This window comes from Mustela nigripes, chromosome 13, assembly GCF_022355385.1.
Source record: "Mustela nigripes isolate SB6536 chromosome 13, MUSNIG.SB6536, whole genome shotgun sequence".
NCBI lineage: Eukaryota > Metazoa > Chordata > Mammalia > Carnivora > Mustelidae > Mustela > Mustela nigripes.
The window spans coordinates 5,825,013-5,839,521 of record NC_081569.1 but is presented as its reverse complement, the minus strand read 5'-3'; the positions used below and the strand labels follow the sequence as shown (position 1 = coordinate 5,839,521).

Genomic DNA, 14,509 nt, shown 5'->3' with positions numbered 1-14,509 from the left:
AGATTTAAACCCACACAGGAACAGAGTTCACCTGAATGTGCCACTCTTTGATTATTACGATAAATTGCTCTTGGGGTGCCTGGGTGGCTCACTCGGTTAAACGTCTGCCTTCAGCTCAGATCATGATCTCAGGGTCCTGGGATTGAGCCCTGCATTGGGCTCCCTGCTCAGTGGGGAGCCTGCTTCTCCCTCTCCCCCCTGACCCCCATTCCACCCCTACTTGTGAGTCTACTCTCCCTCTCTCAAATAAATAAATAAAATATTAAAAAAAAAAAAAAAAAAGATTGTTCCCCATGAAGAAAAGGACCAGAACTAGGGGTTGACTCTAAACTTTGAGGAACCCATTTCAACCTCTGAAAATTGCTAGATTTCAAGGAAGCTTATTGAACTCTACCTGGTCTACGGTGCCACCAGAAAATGCCTCGGGAGAGTCAACTGGACTTTGCTGAGTCTGGAGAAGTGCGCTGACCGGGATCCTCTTCCTGATCAACAGCCACCAGATAACCAAGAACTGTCACCTCTCATCCCTTCCTCAGCAACAAATCACACAGGAGCCCAAGTTCTAGTTCCTGGTTTCAAAGATGATAGAGGACGGTGGTGTAAGCTATAGTTTTCGGATTATCTATCTGTGGTGTAAGCTAGTTTTCGGATTATCTAAGAAGGGCCTTTTAAAATGGGTAAGGGGTTGGGGGGGGTGCATTAGGTTGGCTCAGTCGACAGAGTCTGCAACTCCTGTTCTCAGGGTCAGGAGTTCGAGGCCCATGTTGGAGCTTTATTAATAATAAAATGGATAATGAAGGGACAAAGCTGATTTTCCTTGTTGTTGGTAGAATTACCTCTATTGTTGACTTTCCACTAAGTTGTTGCTGTGGGCAACGGGAGAAAGGGACAAGGAGATGGGGAGATTTCTGACGGATCCTTGGTAATCCTGTACCTGTGATATAAGGCAGGGAAGAGGTCAGATACGGAGAGTCAAACAGGGAGCCTCCAAAAGGAGTTATAAGTACATGATATGTTTAATACTTATTGATCCAACTTAGACTTTTAAAATACAAGACAGTGGGGCGCCTGGGGCGCTCAGTGGGTTAAGCCGCTGCCTTCGGCTCAGGTCATGATCTCCGGGTCCTGGGATCGAGCCCCGCATCGGGCTCTCTGCTCAGCGGGGAGCCTGCTTCCTCCTCTCTCTCTGCCTGCCTCTCTGCCTACTTGTGATCTCTCTCTGTCAAATAAATAAATAAAATCTTTAAAATACAAGACAGTAATGGAGAGGAAAGGAAGCATCTAAAAAAGGAGCCTTTACCCTCACTTCAAGGTTCAGGATGAATTATCCATGAGGCTCTGTCTGGATTGCAAACTGGGCCAAAGGGCGGTTCCAAGCCTTTGGAGCCATGGCTCTGGGCCAGACAGTGTATAGGGCTCCGTGCCAGAAAGCTCTGCTGACAAAGCCAGTCCTCTGGCAGCTTCGGCTGGGAGTCCAGAATGTGGGTGAGAGGTGAGAAGCGGTGAAAGGGCACAGGGCAGTGCCCCGGGAGTGGTCTGTCTTCCAGCCCCAGCTTGAGCGACAGTCACCGTCTTTCCTCCCCTCACCCCCCACCTTCCCACAGGAGCATAGGGACCTTGGTCCTCCCGTGCACAAGTGGACCCCACTGCTAAGCTTGGCATTCAAAGCTTCATTGCTCGGTCAATTCTCAGGGAACAGCATTTAGCTGTGAATGTGCTGGCCTGTCCATCTGTTAGAAACGCCTTTGGTGTTTTGTTTTGTTTTTTAAGATTATTTATTTATTTGACAGAGAGAGAGAGATCACAAGCAGGCAAAGGGGCAGGCAGGGGGCGGGGAATGTAGGCTCCCCGCTGAGCAGAGAGTCTGATGCGGGGCTCGATCCCAGGACTGAGACCATGACCTGAGCTGAAGGCAGAGGCTTTAACCACTGAGCCACCCAGGTGCCCCATGCCTTCGGTTTTTAAAATCCCTCATGAATGTGGAGGCTTGGAGGTGGGGAGGGTTCGTTAGAAATGGGAAAGATGCACAGGGAGGGAGGTATGAGGGTACTGTTGAGGTTTTCACAAATTCCAGAACAGGTAGTATTTCTCAAGCTCCCCATCACCTGCCCCCACGAAGTTGCAGAGGACAAAAGTACAGAGACGGATGCCGCCATAACCTGCCACCACAGATTCGAGACCAACTTCTCCAGGCAGACGCCCGAGTGCCACCTGTCAGAGCTGAGACAGGAGACGCCGTCCTGGATGAGAGCCCCTCAGGGGTCTCTTTCCACCCCGCTGCTCCAGGCTAAATCTTTCTTCATCCTCCTCCTCGGCGTGGATCTTCCAGGCAAGAGCTCATTTTACCAGAGCAGCTCTACCAGCCGTGTACCCCCTGATCACCTCTGACTCGCCCCCCTTTCAGCTCTTCCTCATTCCCAGGACACACTCTCAGATACTGGAGTCTCTTTTGTCTAGAAATTTATTGGACATAATTAATCTAGGACAGTAGAGGATCTGGACAAAGTAAAATTAATTGCTCAAACTTTTTACTTGCCCTGACCTAGCAGCTTTCAATTCACTTAGAATTACCGAAGTATTTTGATTAAACACTTGAAAAATATGAGCGCCAAGGACCTGAGCTGCTTTTTAAGAATCTCATTCACATTTATGGGAAACATATTTAGCGCGCGTTTCTTTTGTCATTTCCATTCAGGTAAGTGAAATGGCTTCACTGATAGGACTGACATTGACCCTCCCACCTGGCGGCAATCTTTTTCTGCTTCACTTCCCCCAAATCAGGGGATCTGCAATCAACATAGAACTCAACAGCCAAGATGGGAAGTAGGACCATGAATAAATGGCCTTTTCCTCATTGCTCTTTTCCACTCCCCAACCGCCCCACACATATGAAGTCTGATTTCTCATAGAAAACGGTGGTGCTCCTCTGTTCAGAGTACTCATGAAATTTCTTAACTGCGTAACTGTTGTTGAAAATTAACGTAGCAGTGCCCGAACTGTTATATGACTTTAAATAAAAAAATCTGGCTGGTGAATCTAGATACAGCTTTAATTTTTCTATAAACCACTAACAAAGTTCTAAAAAAGGCTTTTCACACAGGAGTCTCATACCTCCACTCAATCAGGAAGGCGATGAACTATCCTTGAAAAACACTGGATTTGGAGTCTGAGGAATGAGGTGCAGGTCTGTTTTTTTTAACCGGTTTCCTCATCTGTCACAGGCTACCCACAGGCACCTGTCATGACCTCCCATATTAGGGGCCCCCAGTCCTTTCTACGTGCTTCTGATATCTGCTTTCTCGCTGCACTCCCTAAAGTCACCATTTCTACCACGAAGGTGCCTGATGCTTTTCTGATTGTACTTCTGGACAGAGGAAGGGCAGGACTGCCATGATGAAAGGCTGTGGGGGGGGGCATGGTCCTCGAGGGAGAAGCCCTATGGGGGGGGGGGGGGGGGGTATCTGGTCAGAGGAGGAAGAGGTCTTTACTAGGTCTGAGAGAGGGCTGATGTCAGACCTACGGTAGTTGCACAAAAGCAGTGAGGGGCGCACCCCAAAGGTTGCTGTATATTAATGTTTCAACTGTTTGGGCCTTTTTCAATCGTTATACATTTAGCAAACAATGAGCTCCCACTATGAGCGTAAGATGCTCAATAAATGTTAGACGAAAGGAAAATACTCAGAAATTCAGAAGCCACTCCAGCCCTCTAAAAAACACCTATAACTCTTCGCGTGCCCCATTCTCCATTCTTGGCCCCACCTTTGCTCACACCACTAGTCGCTAAATGCTCCCACGAACAAGTCTTTAAGTGCCGCTTGACGCGGTCTGTGCCTCACGCAGACGCACCCTAGACGCTGTCTTTCAAGCAGGCGCCGTTCTCCGTCCGAAACCGCTTCAGCGCACCCTCAGCTTCATCTGCGGATACGCCACGACGACGATGCCCGCTATGGAGGACACAAGACCTCCAAGTCCAATGATGCCAGGATTGAACTTATAGATCCCCAGCTGGTCCAAGGGGTTCAAGAGATCGCAGAAGTTCTTCACTGTGTCCAGGAGCAAGGGAGGCTGCTTCTTCAGAGATCGGAACAAGAGGAGGAGGAAGGACTGGAGCCATTCTGTTTCCTCATCGGCCACACTGTACCCAAGAGGCTCCTGAGACAGTGACTGCTCCGCCCTCGCCCTGTCGCGTGCAGCCTGTTCCATCTGCAGGGAGAGCTCGTACAGGTCCCTGGCCAGGCTCAGCAGCAGACAATAGTAGTAGTGGCGGGCAGCCCACATTCGCCATTTCTCTTTGTTAATGCCGGAGGCAAGGCCTACGCTCCTCACCCAGAGGACGGTATCACAGATGAAATAAAGCACACGGTTCACGTTGGCTAACGTCAGGCATACGCGGGGCACCAGGTCAGTGGCGTGAACGCTCTCCTGGGTCGCCTGCACAGCATGTACCACGTTGCCTAATCTGAACCCTGTGAGAAGAACCCACAATGGTTAACGAGTATCGAATTACTATATCATATGAAGGCAGAAGCCCTGTATTGGGGTGGGAGGCCAGCACTGGTGTGTTGACTACTATGTGAGGCTCAGTCTTCGCTCGGGAATCAGGAAGGGCTTTACAGCATATTAAGGACACCGAAAATGATCCTGGCAGGCACAAAAGACAGTGATTCTTTAAATAATGTTACCACCTTCGTTCCAGTGAACAGCTTAACACTGGCTTACAACACCCTTCAGGCAAGGTCAGTCGTGAGTGTGGATTGCGACATCCGAATATGACCAGTTATACATCTTTAGAAGAAAAGTTCTATAACAGGAAGTTTAGATGCAACTTTATTTAGTTACTTACTTATTTATTTCTGCACACAAGAAGCTTTGATTCCCTGTGGCCATTTCTCTGACTCAGATGCCAACAATCTTTTGGCGAGTCTAATGCCTTAGATTTTATTTACTTTCCAAACAAAAGATGGCTTTTCTTATAAAACATCATTATCATTTTGCCATCTGTGTGGTCCAATCCCCCTCTGGCTCCCTACTCAGGAAGACAAAGTAGAGACAGTAGGAGTTAGTGGCTAGGAAACCATTAATATTGTCGTCAGTGACTCCTACTTGAATTAAATCTACCACTGCAAGGTATACCCTCATCTGAACATGTAACTCAGTTCCTCAGGGGTGTAGCAATCAACAGGTATGTCTTGAGCACCTACCCGGAAGGAGTTATAGTCCTACGCATTATGGAGAATACAAAAAAAGTACTTTACTTAAAGGACTATATCCTAGACTCAGCAAATGCTCAAAAGTAGCTACCCTCAAGAGACTTATAATCTCACGAGAATGTCTGGTATGATTTTATCAAAAATACACAAACCAGATTGTGTAATGGACTATCCTGGGTTCCAGTTCTGGCTCTGGCATCAACTGGCTGAATGACTCTGGGTAAGTCCTTTCCAGACTTCAGAACCTTACCTCTAAAGGACCTGTAAGCTCTAACATACTAAAAATTCTGAAAACTGCTAATCCTATCCTTCAAAGCCATCCAAAACCAGCTGGTCCTATCCTCCAACATCCCTCCACTCGACAACCTAAGTGCTCTGTCAAGCTAGTTTCCTCATGACCTCCTAATACAATGGTTTGTTCCTAACAATTCTGAGCCTTCGCAGGGGAAATCACCCTTCAAGGCCTTCCTTCCCTTTCTCTCTTAGCTATACCTCAAGTTCCACCGCCTCCCAAATCTTTTCCCCCGCTTCTATCCTAGCTAATATATCTGGCACTAAATCTTGTATCATTATTTATACAATGCAATCTTATTTCTCTCGTAAAGCTCAGCTATACCTAAAGTAGGTGCTCAAAATGATTGTTCAGGGGCGCCTGGGTGGCTCAGTGGGTTAGGGCCTCTGCCTTCGGCTCTCTGCTCAGCGGGGGGCCTGCTTCCTCCTCTCTCCCTCTGCCTGCCTGTCTGCCTACTTGGGATCTCTGTCTGTCAAATAAATAAAATCTTAAAAAAAAAAAATGATTGTTCAACATGGGATGTCTACATTCCATTCTAACCTCTCTGCCTACCTACTGTAGGCAGAAGCTCATGTCAAGGATGGCCAAGACATTGCCTAACTCTAAGAACTAAAGGTGAGCTAACTAACACAGGCTATGATTAAGCAGAAAGATACAGCGTAGCACCAACTGTGCACAAAGGAGGGTGTTTGTGAACAGTCTGCAGCAAACATTCAGTCTTCTTGGCCTCTCCTTTTGAGAGGGCAGCCTTCCTGGTCGACTTCACCAGAAAACCTCGAGGATTAGAAATTAAAGATCTGGGGGGCACCTGGGTGGCTGAGTAGGTTAAGCCTCTGCCTTCAGCTCAGGTCATGATCTCAGGGTCCTGGGATCGAACCCCGCATCGGGCTCTCTGCTCAGCGGGGAGCCTGCTTCCCCCTCTCTGCCTATCTGCCTACTTGGGATCTCTGTCAAATAAATAAATAAAATCTTAAAAAAAAAATTAACGATCTAGAAAGTATTTTGTGAACTGCAGGGTCTGACGATCTGAAACCGGGAGCCACTGTCCCTCACGAGACAGGGTACTTACATTTGCGGCCAGTGCTCACACTGGTCTCCAGTTTCTTGAGCTTCAGTACCACCTTCTCTTTGCCAGCTTTAGGCTCTAACAAGTATCTAAGCAACATGCATGTGTATTGAGTGGCTCTGGAATGGAAAAAAAAAAAAATGAAGAGAATGATTTACAAGCCAAATGAAATTTGAATCATGAAGTAAAGAAAGGAGGAACACGTGTTGCTAAAAGCGAAGTTTCCAAGACAAGTTCTCACATAAGTGGCTCTTACAAGAGCACAATTCTGTAACATTCACTCCACGGGGCTAAAGGGCAGAACATGGGGCAGAAATGTGACACAAAGGTAATGAAACAGAACGGTGAGGTAACAGTGAACAGCCCTTCAAATGGCCTGTTGCTGGCACAGAGAAATGGGTAGAGGCACAGTGGAAATGGCACAAAAATCTCCCTCATACCAAATCTGCAGCAATCCCTAGTCTTTCTTTTCTCCTGTGTAGAACGATTTTTCCGATTTCTAAAATGAACCTTGTACCTATCGCCAACTACTTATGTGATCAGACACACACTCCAACCAGAACTGAACGAAAAGTTCGGTTGTGAATTTTTTGCAAAAGGATTAAACACACACCAATGCATGAATATGTAGAGATAGGTTTTTACATTTGTCTTTCAAAACTAGTTAGGATTTGGGGGCGCCTGGGTGGCTCAGTGGGTTAAAGCCTCTGCCTTCAGCTCGGGTCATGATCTCAGGGTCCTGGGATCGAGCCCCACAGTGGGCTCTCTGCTCCGCGGGGAGCCTGCTTCCCCCTCTCTCTCTGCCTGCCTGTGATCTCTGTCAAATAAATAAATAAAATCTTTTTTAAAAAACAAAACTAGTTAGGATTTTATATAAATACGGACTCCTGCTTAATAGTAGCCAGTAAAGCGATCATTATTATGACTACAAGTAACACTGCCTCATTAACAGCAATGGAACCCATGAAAAATCCTGTGACACATGCTCGAACATCTAAACGCACTGGAATCCATTTAATGAAGTGGCTGCCTGTTTCCCACAAGCCTCTAACTGCACTGGAATCCCTTCAGGCTACAGATATGATTCTCAATAAAAATGGGGCACATTTTCCGAAATGGAGAAACTGTTATTGCGGATGAAGTAAGAAGAATTTTTAAAGCAGTTTCCTGGCTATAGGGCTCAAGTCGGTCATGCCAGTAAGTCCCCTTCTCAGATTTGGGCTAATAGCAGCAACGTGTCCAAAACCCAGGTATTATTTTATGAATGCCAGTTAGTTCACAGGAGCTATAGATAACCACAGGGCTTGGGAAATGAATCCTAGAGATCTCAGATCTTGGTGAAAAGTATATCTAAAACAATTATTTTACTAACCAACCTCCCTAATGAAGCTTGCAGGGTACATTCCAAGTGCACTGCATTTGAAGCCTTCTTTTTAATGAAGCTTGTACACAGTGCGACCATTTAAAAAAAAAACCTATCAAATAAATTACTACAGTGGTAGGGGCTGGTCATTACCATGGTGGTGGGCATGAGAGTTACCTGTGTGGATTTAAATCTCAGCTCTGCCACTGTGTTCCTATTAACCTCCCGCTTCAGTGTCCCTATCTGTGAAATGGGAATCACTTAGAATCTCTACCTCTCAGGGTTGTGATGAGGGTTAAATGGATTAACAGTGGTAACATATTGAGAACAAAATCTGGCATCAAGTCGGTTTTGGAAAATCTCATGATCAGGGCTCTGCACACTGGCCTGTTTGTGTCAGCCCTGGCACACTCAGAAGAGAAGGGAAAGCTGTTAAATGAAACCACAACCCTAATTATTCCTTCTTTACTACTGAGCAAGAATCAACCAAATTTCTAAAAGAAACATCATGAACTAATTAGTACGAAAGCACAACCTCTGTTCAGTATTTCCAGTAGCATAGCAGGTACCGCAGAGGTGCATCAGCCCTGTCTGGTGCTCTCCACACAGTGCCTGGTTTTACAGTTCACAGAACTATCTCACACGCAGAATCTTGCAGCGGCCAAGAGCAGGCTGCCCTCAAATGTGCCCATTGATTATTTTAAATAAAAGTTACTTAAGAAACAGCCAGTGCAGGGACACTCAGACCCTCCTCTGTCCCCCAGAAAGCAGGAAACACATCTCCCATGTGAAAAATACCTTCCCTGTACTAAGGAAGTCAAAAGACATCCTTATCACCAGAGATAGGCGCTTTAAAACCGAGAAAGTTGTAGAAGCAAACCTTGTTACTTTTTTCCTAATCCTACTACTCTCAGATCCTGCCGGCTCAAGAGAACTTTCTGCCCCTCCCTTAACTACATAGAATCTAAATTGAGGGTCTTTCCTAGCAAAAGCGTTATTAGCAGAGATAAATTTTATCTGAATGACCCATCGGTATGGTAGGGCAAACAGTTCATTACCGAGTATCTGCTCTCCTTAGGACTGTAAAATGCATTCCTTTCCTCTGAAATCCCAGACCTCTACTCCCTTCTCCTTAGCTCAGCATGAGACAGACAGACAGACACACACACACACACAAAACACCCCTCATTTTTCCTGTCTTTGGAATTTTCATGTCTATGTGGACACCCTGTGTACACCTGTTAAATCTGATTTTCTCTTTTTAATCTGTCTCAGGTCAACTTGATTCTTAGTCTAGAAGGATCTTTGAGGGAACAGGAATTCTTCCTCCCTGACAAACTTGAATCAGCTCTTCAACCATGGCCATTTTAAACTTTTTTGTCATTCTTACATTTTTACTCAGATCCTTTTACAAAAGCTTCCTGCAAATGTGTTTGATCTTGAGAGATTCATAATAAGGAACTTTGACAAATACAGGTTTCCAATAACCTTAAGACCATAAAACTGAACTGGGAAAGAATTTCTGGAACTAACAGGAGAACTGAATTAAAGCAGATCAAGAAAAAATAACAAGGGATTAAATGAACTGAGAAGGATAATTATAATTGTGACATTTTTGCTTAAAATATTGATAAATTTTTAATGTTTTGTTTTCCAGATTTAAGAAAATTTCTTCTCTTAAGTAAGCTACGATTTACAACAATTTCTTTTTTCTCCCTATCTGATCCCTTCAGAATTCAAAAACACCCACTGAATTCTTATATATATATTTTTTTTTCTTTTTCTTTTTTTTTTTTAATTTTTTATTTTGTATAAACATATATTTTTATCCCCAGGGGTACAGGTCTGTGAATCACCAGGTTTACACACTTCACAGCACTCACCAAAGCACATACCCTCCCCAATGAATTCTTATATATTTTTGACAACATATTTATTTGGCCAAGTTCAGTAAGAGTTTGCTCTCCTTGTGACAGGACACAATTGGAAGCATGGGTTATGTTCAAAGGCTGTGACTGGAATGTCACATTTGGGAGACAGGCTTTAACTCAGATATGACTAGACAGTTTGAAGGCCTAAGGATGATCTATGGAGCCAGTAAAGCCCTTTGGAAAAAGAGTCTGACAGCTTGCTTACCAGGTTCCCAGGAGCCCTACCAGGTGAGTAAGTCACCTCCTGACAGGTGCAAAAACCTCAGGATATTTTGGGGACCTCAAGAGGAGAGGAATTAGCCTTAATCTCTAGGTATTAAAGGTGACAGCTGAAGGCAAGTCTTTGGCTTGACTTCTGGAATCAAAAAGATTCCTTACAAAAAGTTCCAGCAAAGCAGATTTTAAAAGGCCTGTATGATTAAGCAGTATTTTTGCTGCACTTATGTAAATAACCAGGCCAAGTTTCTCCAAACTAGATATATTTTTGCAAAGAAATTAGTCTTAATTAGTCTTAATTGGTAAAATGAAACTGATGATACAAAAACAAAACTATGTTGCAATAACACAACTTTGTGGATATTAGGTTCAAATAACAATTTTTTATGAACTGGACTAGGTCCTGGTTTCTTCTAGTTTCTTCCAATGCTTGGTTACGATTTTCCAAACTAATATTTTTTATATTCTTGATTGAAAATCATAAGTAGGGGCACCTGGGTGGCTCAGTGGGTTAAGCCGCTGCCTTCGGCTCAGGTCATGATCTCAGGGTCCTGGGATCAAGTCCCGCGTCAGGTGCTCTGCTCTGCGGGGAGCCTGCTTCCTCCTCTCCTCTCTCTCTGCCTGCCTGTCTGCCTGCTTGTGATCTCTGTCTGTCAAATAAATAAATAAAATCTTTAAAAAAAAAAAAAAAAGAAAGAAAATCATAAGTAACTAAAACTGCCCTTTTTCCTAAAGCCCTGCACACGGAGCATGAACAAGTTGATGTGAACTTTAGAAAAACCACAACAGCTCACACATGAGCAATTTTCATGCCTGGTGCTCTGTGAGCCACTCAAAATGATCACCAGAGACACTCAAACTACAAACCAAGCAATTCTGACAGATGGCCACTGCCTGCCCTCACTTGATATAAAGATCCTTTAAACCTGCCAACTAGAAATCCTTGACTGGCTATACTCAGAACTCAGAAACTGGTTTGTAATTTGATCCGATCATGAATCATTGTTTTTCTTTTGTTTTCATCGAAATGCCTTATTACCTGATTATCTGAACCACAGGCCTAACTCTGAGAACACTCTTGCATCACCACCTCCTGAAATGAGTTTAACTAAAATGACCTATTGTCAGAACTGAGTCGCTGGTTCAACGAGACAGGGCCATCTATCAGCTCAACTTTTAATGTAGGAAACGTCCAGGAAAGTTTCAGAAAGGGGAAGTGTAGCAGCCAAGGGTAAGCCACCCCAAAGTGTATCACTCGGGCACACTGATTATTTTAAGTAAGAAAGTTACTTAAGAAACAGCTGGTGCAGGGACACTCAGACCCAGAAAACACATCTCCCATGTGAAAGATACCCTCCCTGTACTACCGAAGTCAAAAGACATGCTTATCACCAGAGACAGGGGCTTTAAAACGGAGAAAGTTGTAGAAACAACCTCGTTACTTTTTTTTCCGGAATCCTGCTACATCGGCTTAAATCCTGTTCAGGATTCCCTCCTAAATGCAGCTCTCAAACACCTGTTTTCTTTATCCTGTCAATTCCTCACAAATGTTATTGTCTGCCTAAAATGTATAAAAAGTGCCTGCCTGGGTCATTTTTCTAGGTCTGAATTTCAAATATGGGACTCTGTGCACGCACCTTTTTCTTTTCTCCCCCTCCTGTGAAGCTGTTCCGTGTAAATGTAATTCTTAGTCTAGTTGAAAGACGTTGAGGGTAGGGGGAGAATTTTTCCTGCCCTACAATCTCAATGAGATAGACCGGGCAATAATAGTAGATAAATACAAATTCTGTCTCTCCGTAAGCATTTCATGGATTATGTGAAGCCACAACCAAATGGCTGGCTTCCCGGGTCACAAATGTCAGCCCAAAGTTCATCTTAGAAAAAAAAAAACAAATCCCGGGGACGCCTGGCTGGCTCAGGCGGTGGAGCCGCGGACTCTTCATCTCGGGGTTGCCAATTCGAGCCCCACCTTGGGTACAGAGATTACTTAAAAAAATAAAATCTTTAAAAAAATTTTTAAAGTGCCGGGAGGAAGGCTGAGTGGAGAGGTCCCGGCCTTCCCCAGGTTAGAGGAACGCTGCTGGACTGGTCCAACACGGTCAGGGCCCCGGGCGGCTGCGGGGCCACACACCGGGCTGTCCCGCGGAGGCTCGGGCGGACGGCGGGGTCCGGTCCGCCAGGCTGCCTGCGAGAAGGGCTCCGGAACCGAACTCCGTCCTGCCGCCGTCCACCGGGCGAGCCCCTCCTCCGGAAGCCGGGGGACCCGAGACCCGGCTCAGGTCGCAGCACTGGGAAGGGGGTGGAGGTCGCGGGCACCCGACTCACCTGAAGAGTCGGTCCCGGCCCTGCGTTTGGTTGGTGAAGCGGATGAAGGTGTCCATGGCTTCCGGCCCGAGGCCACGTGTCGCCCCGAGTTCAGTCGCGAGTCCTCAAGGGCTTCGCCGGGTCCCCTCGGGAGAAGCTCAGTCTCCCCTCCCCCGTGGGGGCGGGCGCGCCTTCCCTAGAACGACTTCGCGGGCTTCCGGTGGGGACCGGAAGTGGTGGTTACTAAGGCGACGCCACGCTCCCAGCCCAGGTGAGCGGAAACTTGGCTTCTCCGCTTGGGTTCAGCGGTTCCCCGCGTGTCTCTGGAGGCCCCTCGACATCTAGGGTCTCCTAGAGGGGGACTCGGGGTGGGGGGGGGGAATCTCCCGATGCTCCTTGACATCTAGGATCTGTTAGAGGAGGACGCGGGGTGGGGGATCTCCCCAGCCTCTGACCTTTCCCGAGATCCTGAGCACTCCGGAACCCCATGCGGCATCCCGATGGAGAGTCCCCTGAGGTTTTGCTTGGGGACTTTGGGGCCTAATCGTGTCCCACCTCTGTACCTCGGTTTCCCTTGAGCAACCCCAGCTCCAGTTTGGGGTAGGAAATAGAGCAGAGATAACCCAACACGTGGCATGTATTTCCAGCATGGGGAGTCAGGTAAAGCGGGAGAATTTTCTGTGCGGATCGTTAAGAACTCAAGATTGCCACCTGAGGAAATCCTAGAGGGGCTACTATGAACCAAGTTGAGGCAGAAATAGATTCCGGCGAAATTGCAGCACTGAGCGTTGGTTCTTTGGGGCTTGAAGACATGGAATCCCTCCCGCTCTATAATAGTAATATTACGAAATATACCCCCTACAATCAGAAAGTTTATTTTTGTAACCTTTATTCCCTTGGTCAGGCCTGCCCTTAACATTTGCAGGCCAGGGGGAGGATTACAAATAAAGACCCACATACCGTATGGTTATTTTTAAATTATTTTTAAAAAATATTTATTTTGGGGGTGCCTGGGTGGCTCAGTGGGTTAAAGCCTCTGCCTTCGGCTCAGGTCATGATCCCAGGGTCTTGGGATCCAGCCCCGAATCAGGCTCTCTGCTCAGTGGGGAGCCTGCTTCCCTTCCCCTCTCTCTGCCTACTTGTGATCTCTGTCTGTCAAATAAATAAATAAAATCTTTAAAAACAAGTATATATTTTTAAAGATTTTATTTATTTATTTGAGAGAGAGGAGTGCTCACGGACATGGGGGGGGGGGTGTTGCATAGAATTAAGACAAGGGAGCAGAGCCCAAGCACACTCGCAGTGCGTGGGGGTATGTCTTCATCAAATTTTGTCTTTATCAAGGGTTTTGCCCATGATGTGCCTTGGTGTAGATTTCTTCATGTTTCCTTTGCTTAGGGCTTGTGTTCTTCTTAAATCTGTGAGTTTACAGTTTCATCAAATTTAGAAATATTTTGTCTATTTCTGCAGGGTTTTTTGTTTTGTTTCGTTTTTGTTTTTTTGCCTCTTCCCTCCTTTGGGGATTTCAATCACACTTAAATTAGACTACTTCAGGTTCTCCCACACCTTTCTTCATTTTTTTTTCCTCTCTCTCTTTTTTTAAGTGTTTCTAATGCTGTATCTTCAAATTTCCTAATCCTCTGTCCATCTAATTTGTTTTGCTCTGAAGAGCTTGTGATTAATCTGATCGAATGTACTCTTCATCTTAGACACTGTAGTTTTCATCTTGGGAAGTTCAGTTTGGGTTTCTTCCACATCTCTAGCGAACATTTCCTCTTGGTTTTTAAACACATGAAATACATTTATAATTGTTTTTTTTTTTAATTTTTATTTATTTATTTGACAGAGAGAGATCACAAGTAGGCAGAGAGGCAGGCAGAGAGAGAGAGAGGAGGAAGCAGGCTCCCTGCTGAGCAGAGAGCCCGATGCGGGACTCGATCCCAGGACCCTGAGATCATGACCTGAGCCGAAGGCAGCGGCCTAACCCACTGAGCCACCCAGGCGCCCCATTTATAACTGTTTTATCTGCTAGTTCTAATAAGTGCGTTGATGATGAGTCAGCTTCAGTTGCCTGACTTTTCTCTTTGTGAGTTTCTTGCCTCTGCATGCCCGGTCTTTTTTTTTTTT

The 14,509-nt window shown here is 45.7% G+C and overlaps 2 protein-coding genes across 2 annotated transcripts in view; one reads left to right on the top strand and one right to left on the bottom strand.

The window, feature by feature from the left end:
• Window positions 1-2,443: 2,443 nt before the first annotated feature.
• PEX11A (peroxisomal biogenesis factor 11 alpha) lies at window positions 2,444-12,599 on the bottom strand. Its single transcript, XM_059371582.1, has 3 exons — window positions 12,404-12,599; window positions 6,572-6,687; window positions 2,444-4,466 (listed from the first exon to the last, which is right to left on the bottom strand). Exons 1-3 carry the CDS (start codon window positions 12,457-12,459, stop codon window positions 3,895-3,897), a joined length of 744 nt encoding a protein of 247 aa, XP_059227565.1. The 5' UTR covers window positions 12,460-12,599; the 3' UTR covers window positions 2,444-3,894.
• WDR93 (WD repeat domain 93) overlaps window positions 12,592-14,509 on the top strand; it is a 43,546-nt gene continuing 41,628 nt past the window's right edge. The window contains exon 1 of the mRNA XM_059371581.1: window positions 12,592-12,653. The gene's annotated coding sequence lies outside the window, so the exon portion shown is untranslated. The remainder of the gene's footprint in view (window positions 12,654-14,509) is intronic.

Excerpts from the sequence above, each read along its gene's own strand:
- PEX11A (XM_059371582.1), bottom strand. The coding sequence starts at position 12,459 with ATGGACACCTTCATCCGCTTCACCAACCAAACGCAGGGCCGGGACCGA. Across the intron at positions 6,688-12,403 it reads GGCCGGGACCGACTCTTCAG|AGCCACTCAATACACATGCA; the intron begins GTGAGTCGGGTG and ends TTTCCATTCCAG. Across the intron at positions 4,467-6,571 it reads TGTGAGCACTGGCCGCAAAT|GGTTCAGATTAGGCAACGTG; the intron begins GTAAGTACCCTG and ends TTCTTCTCACAG.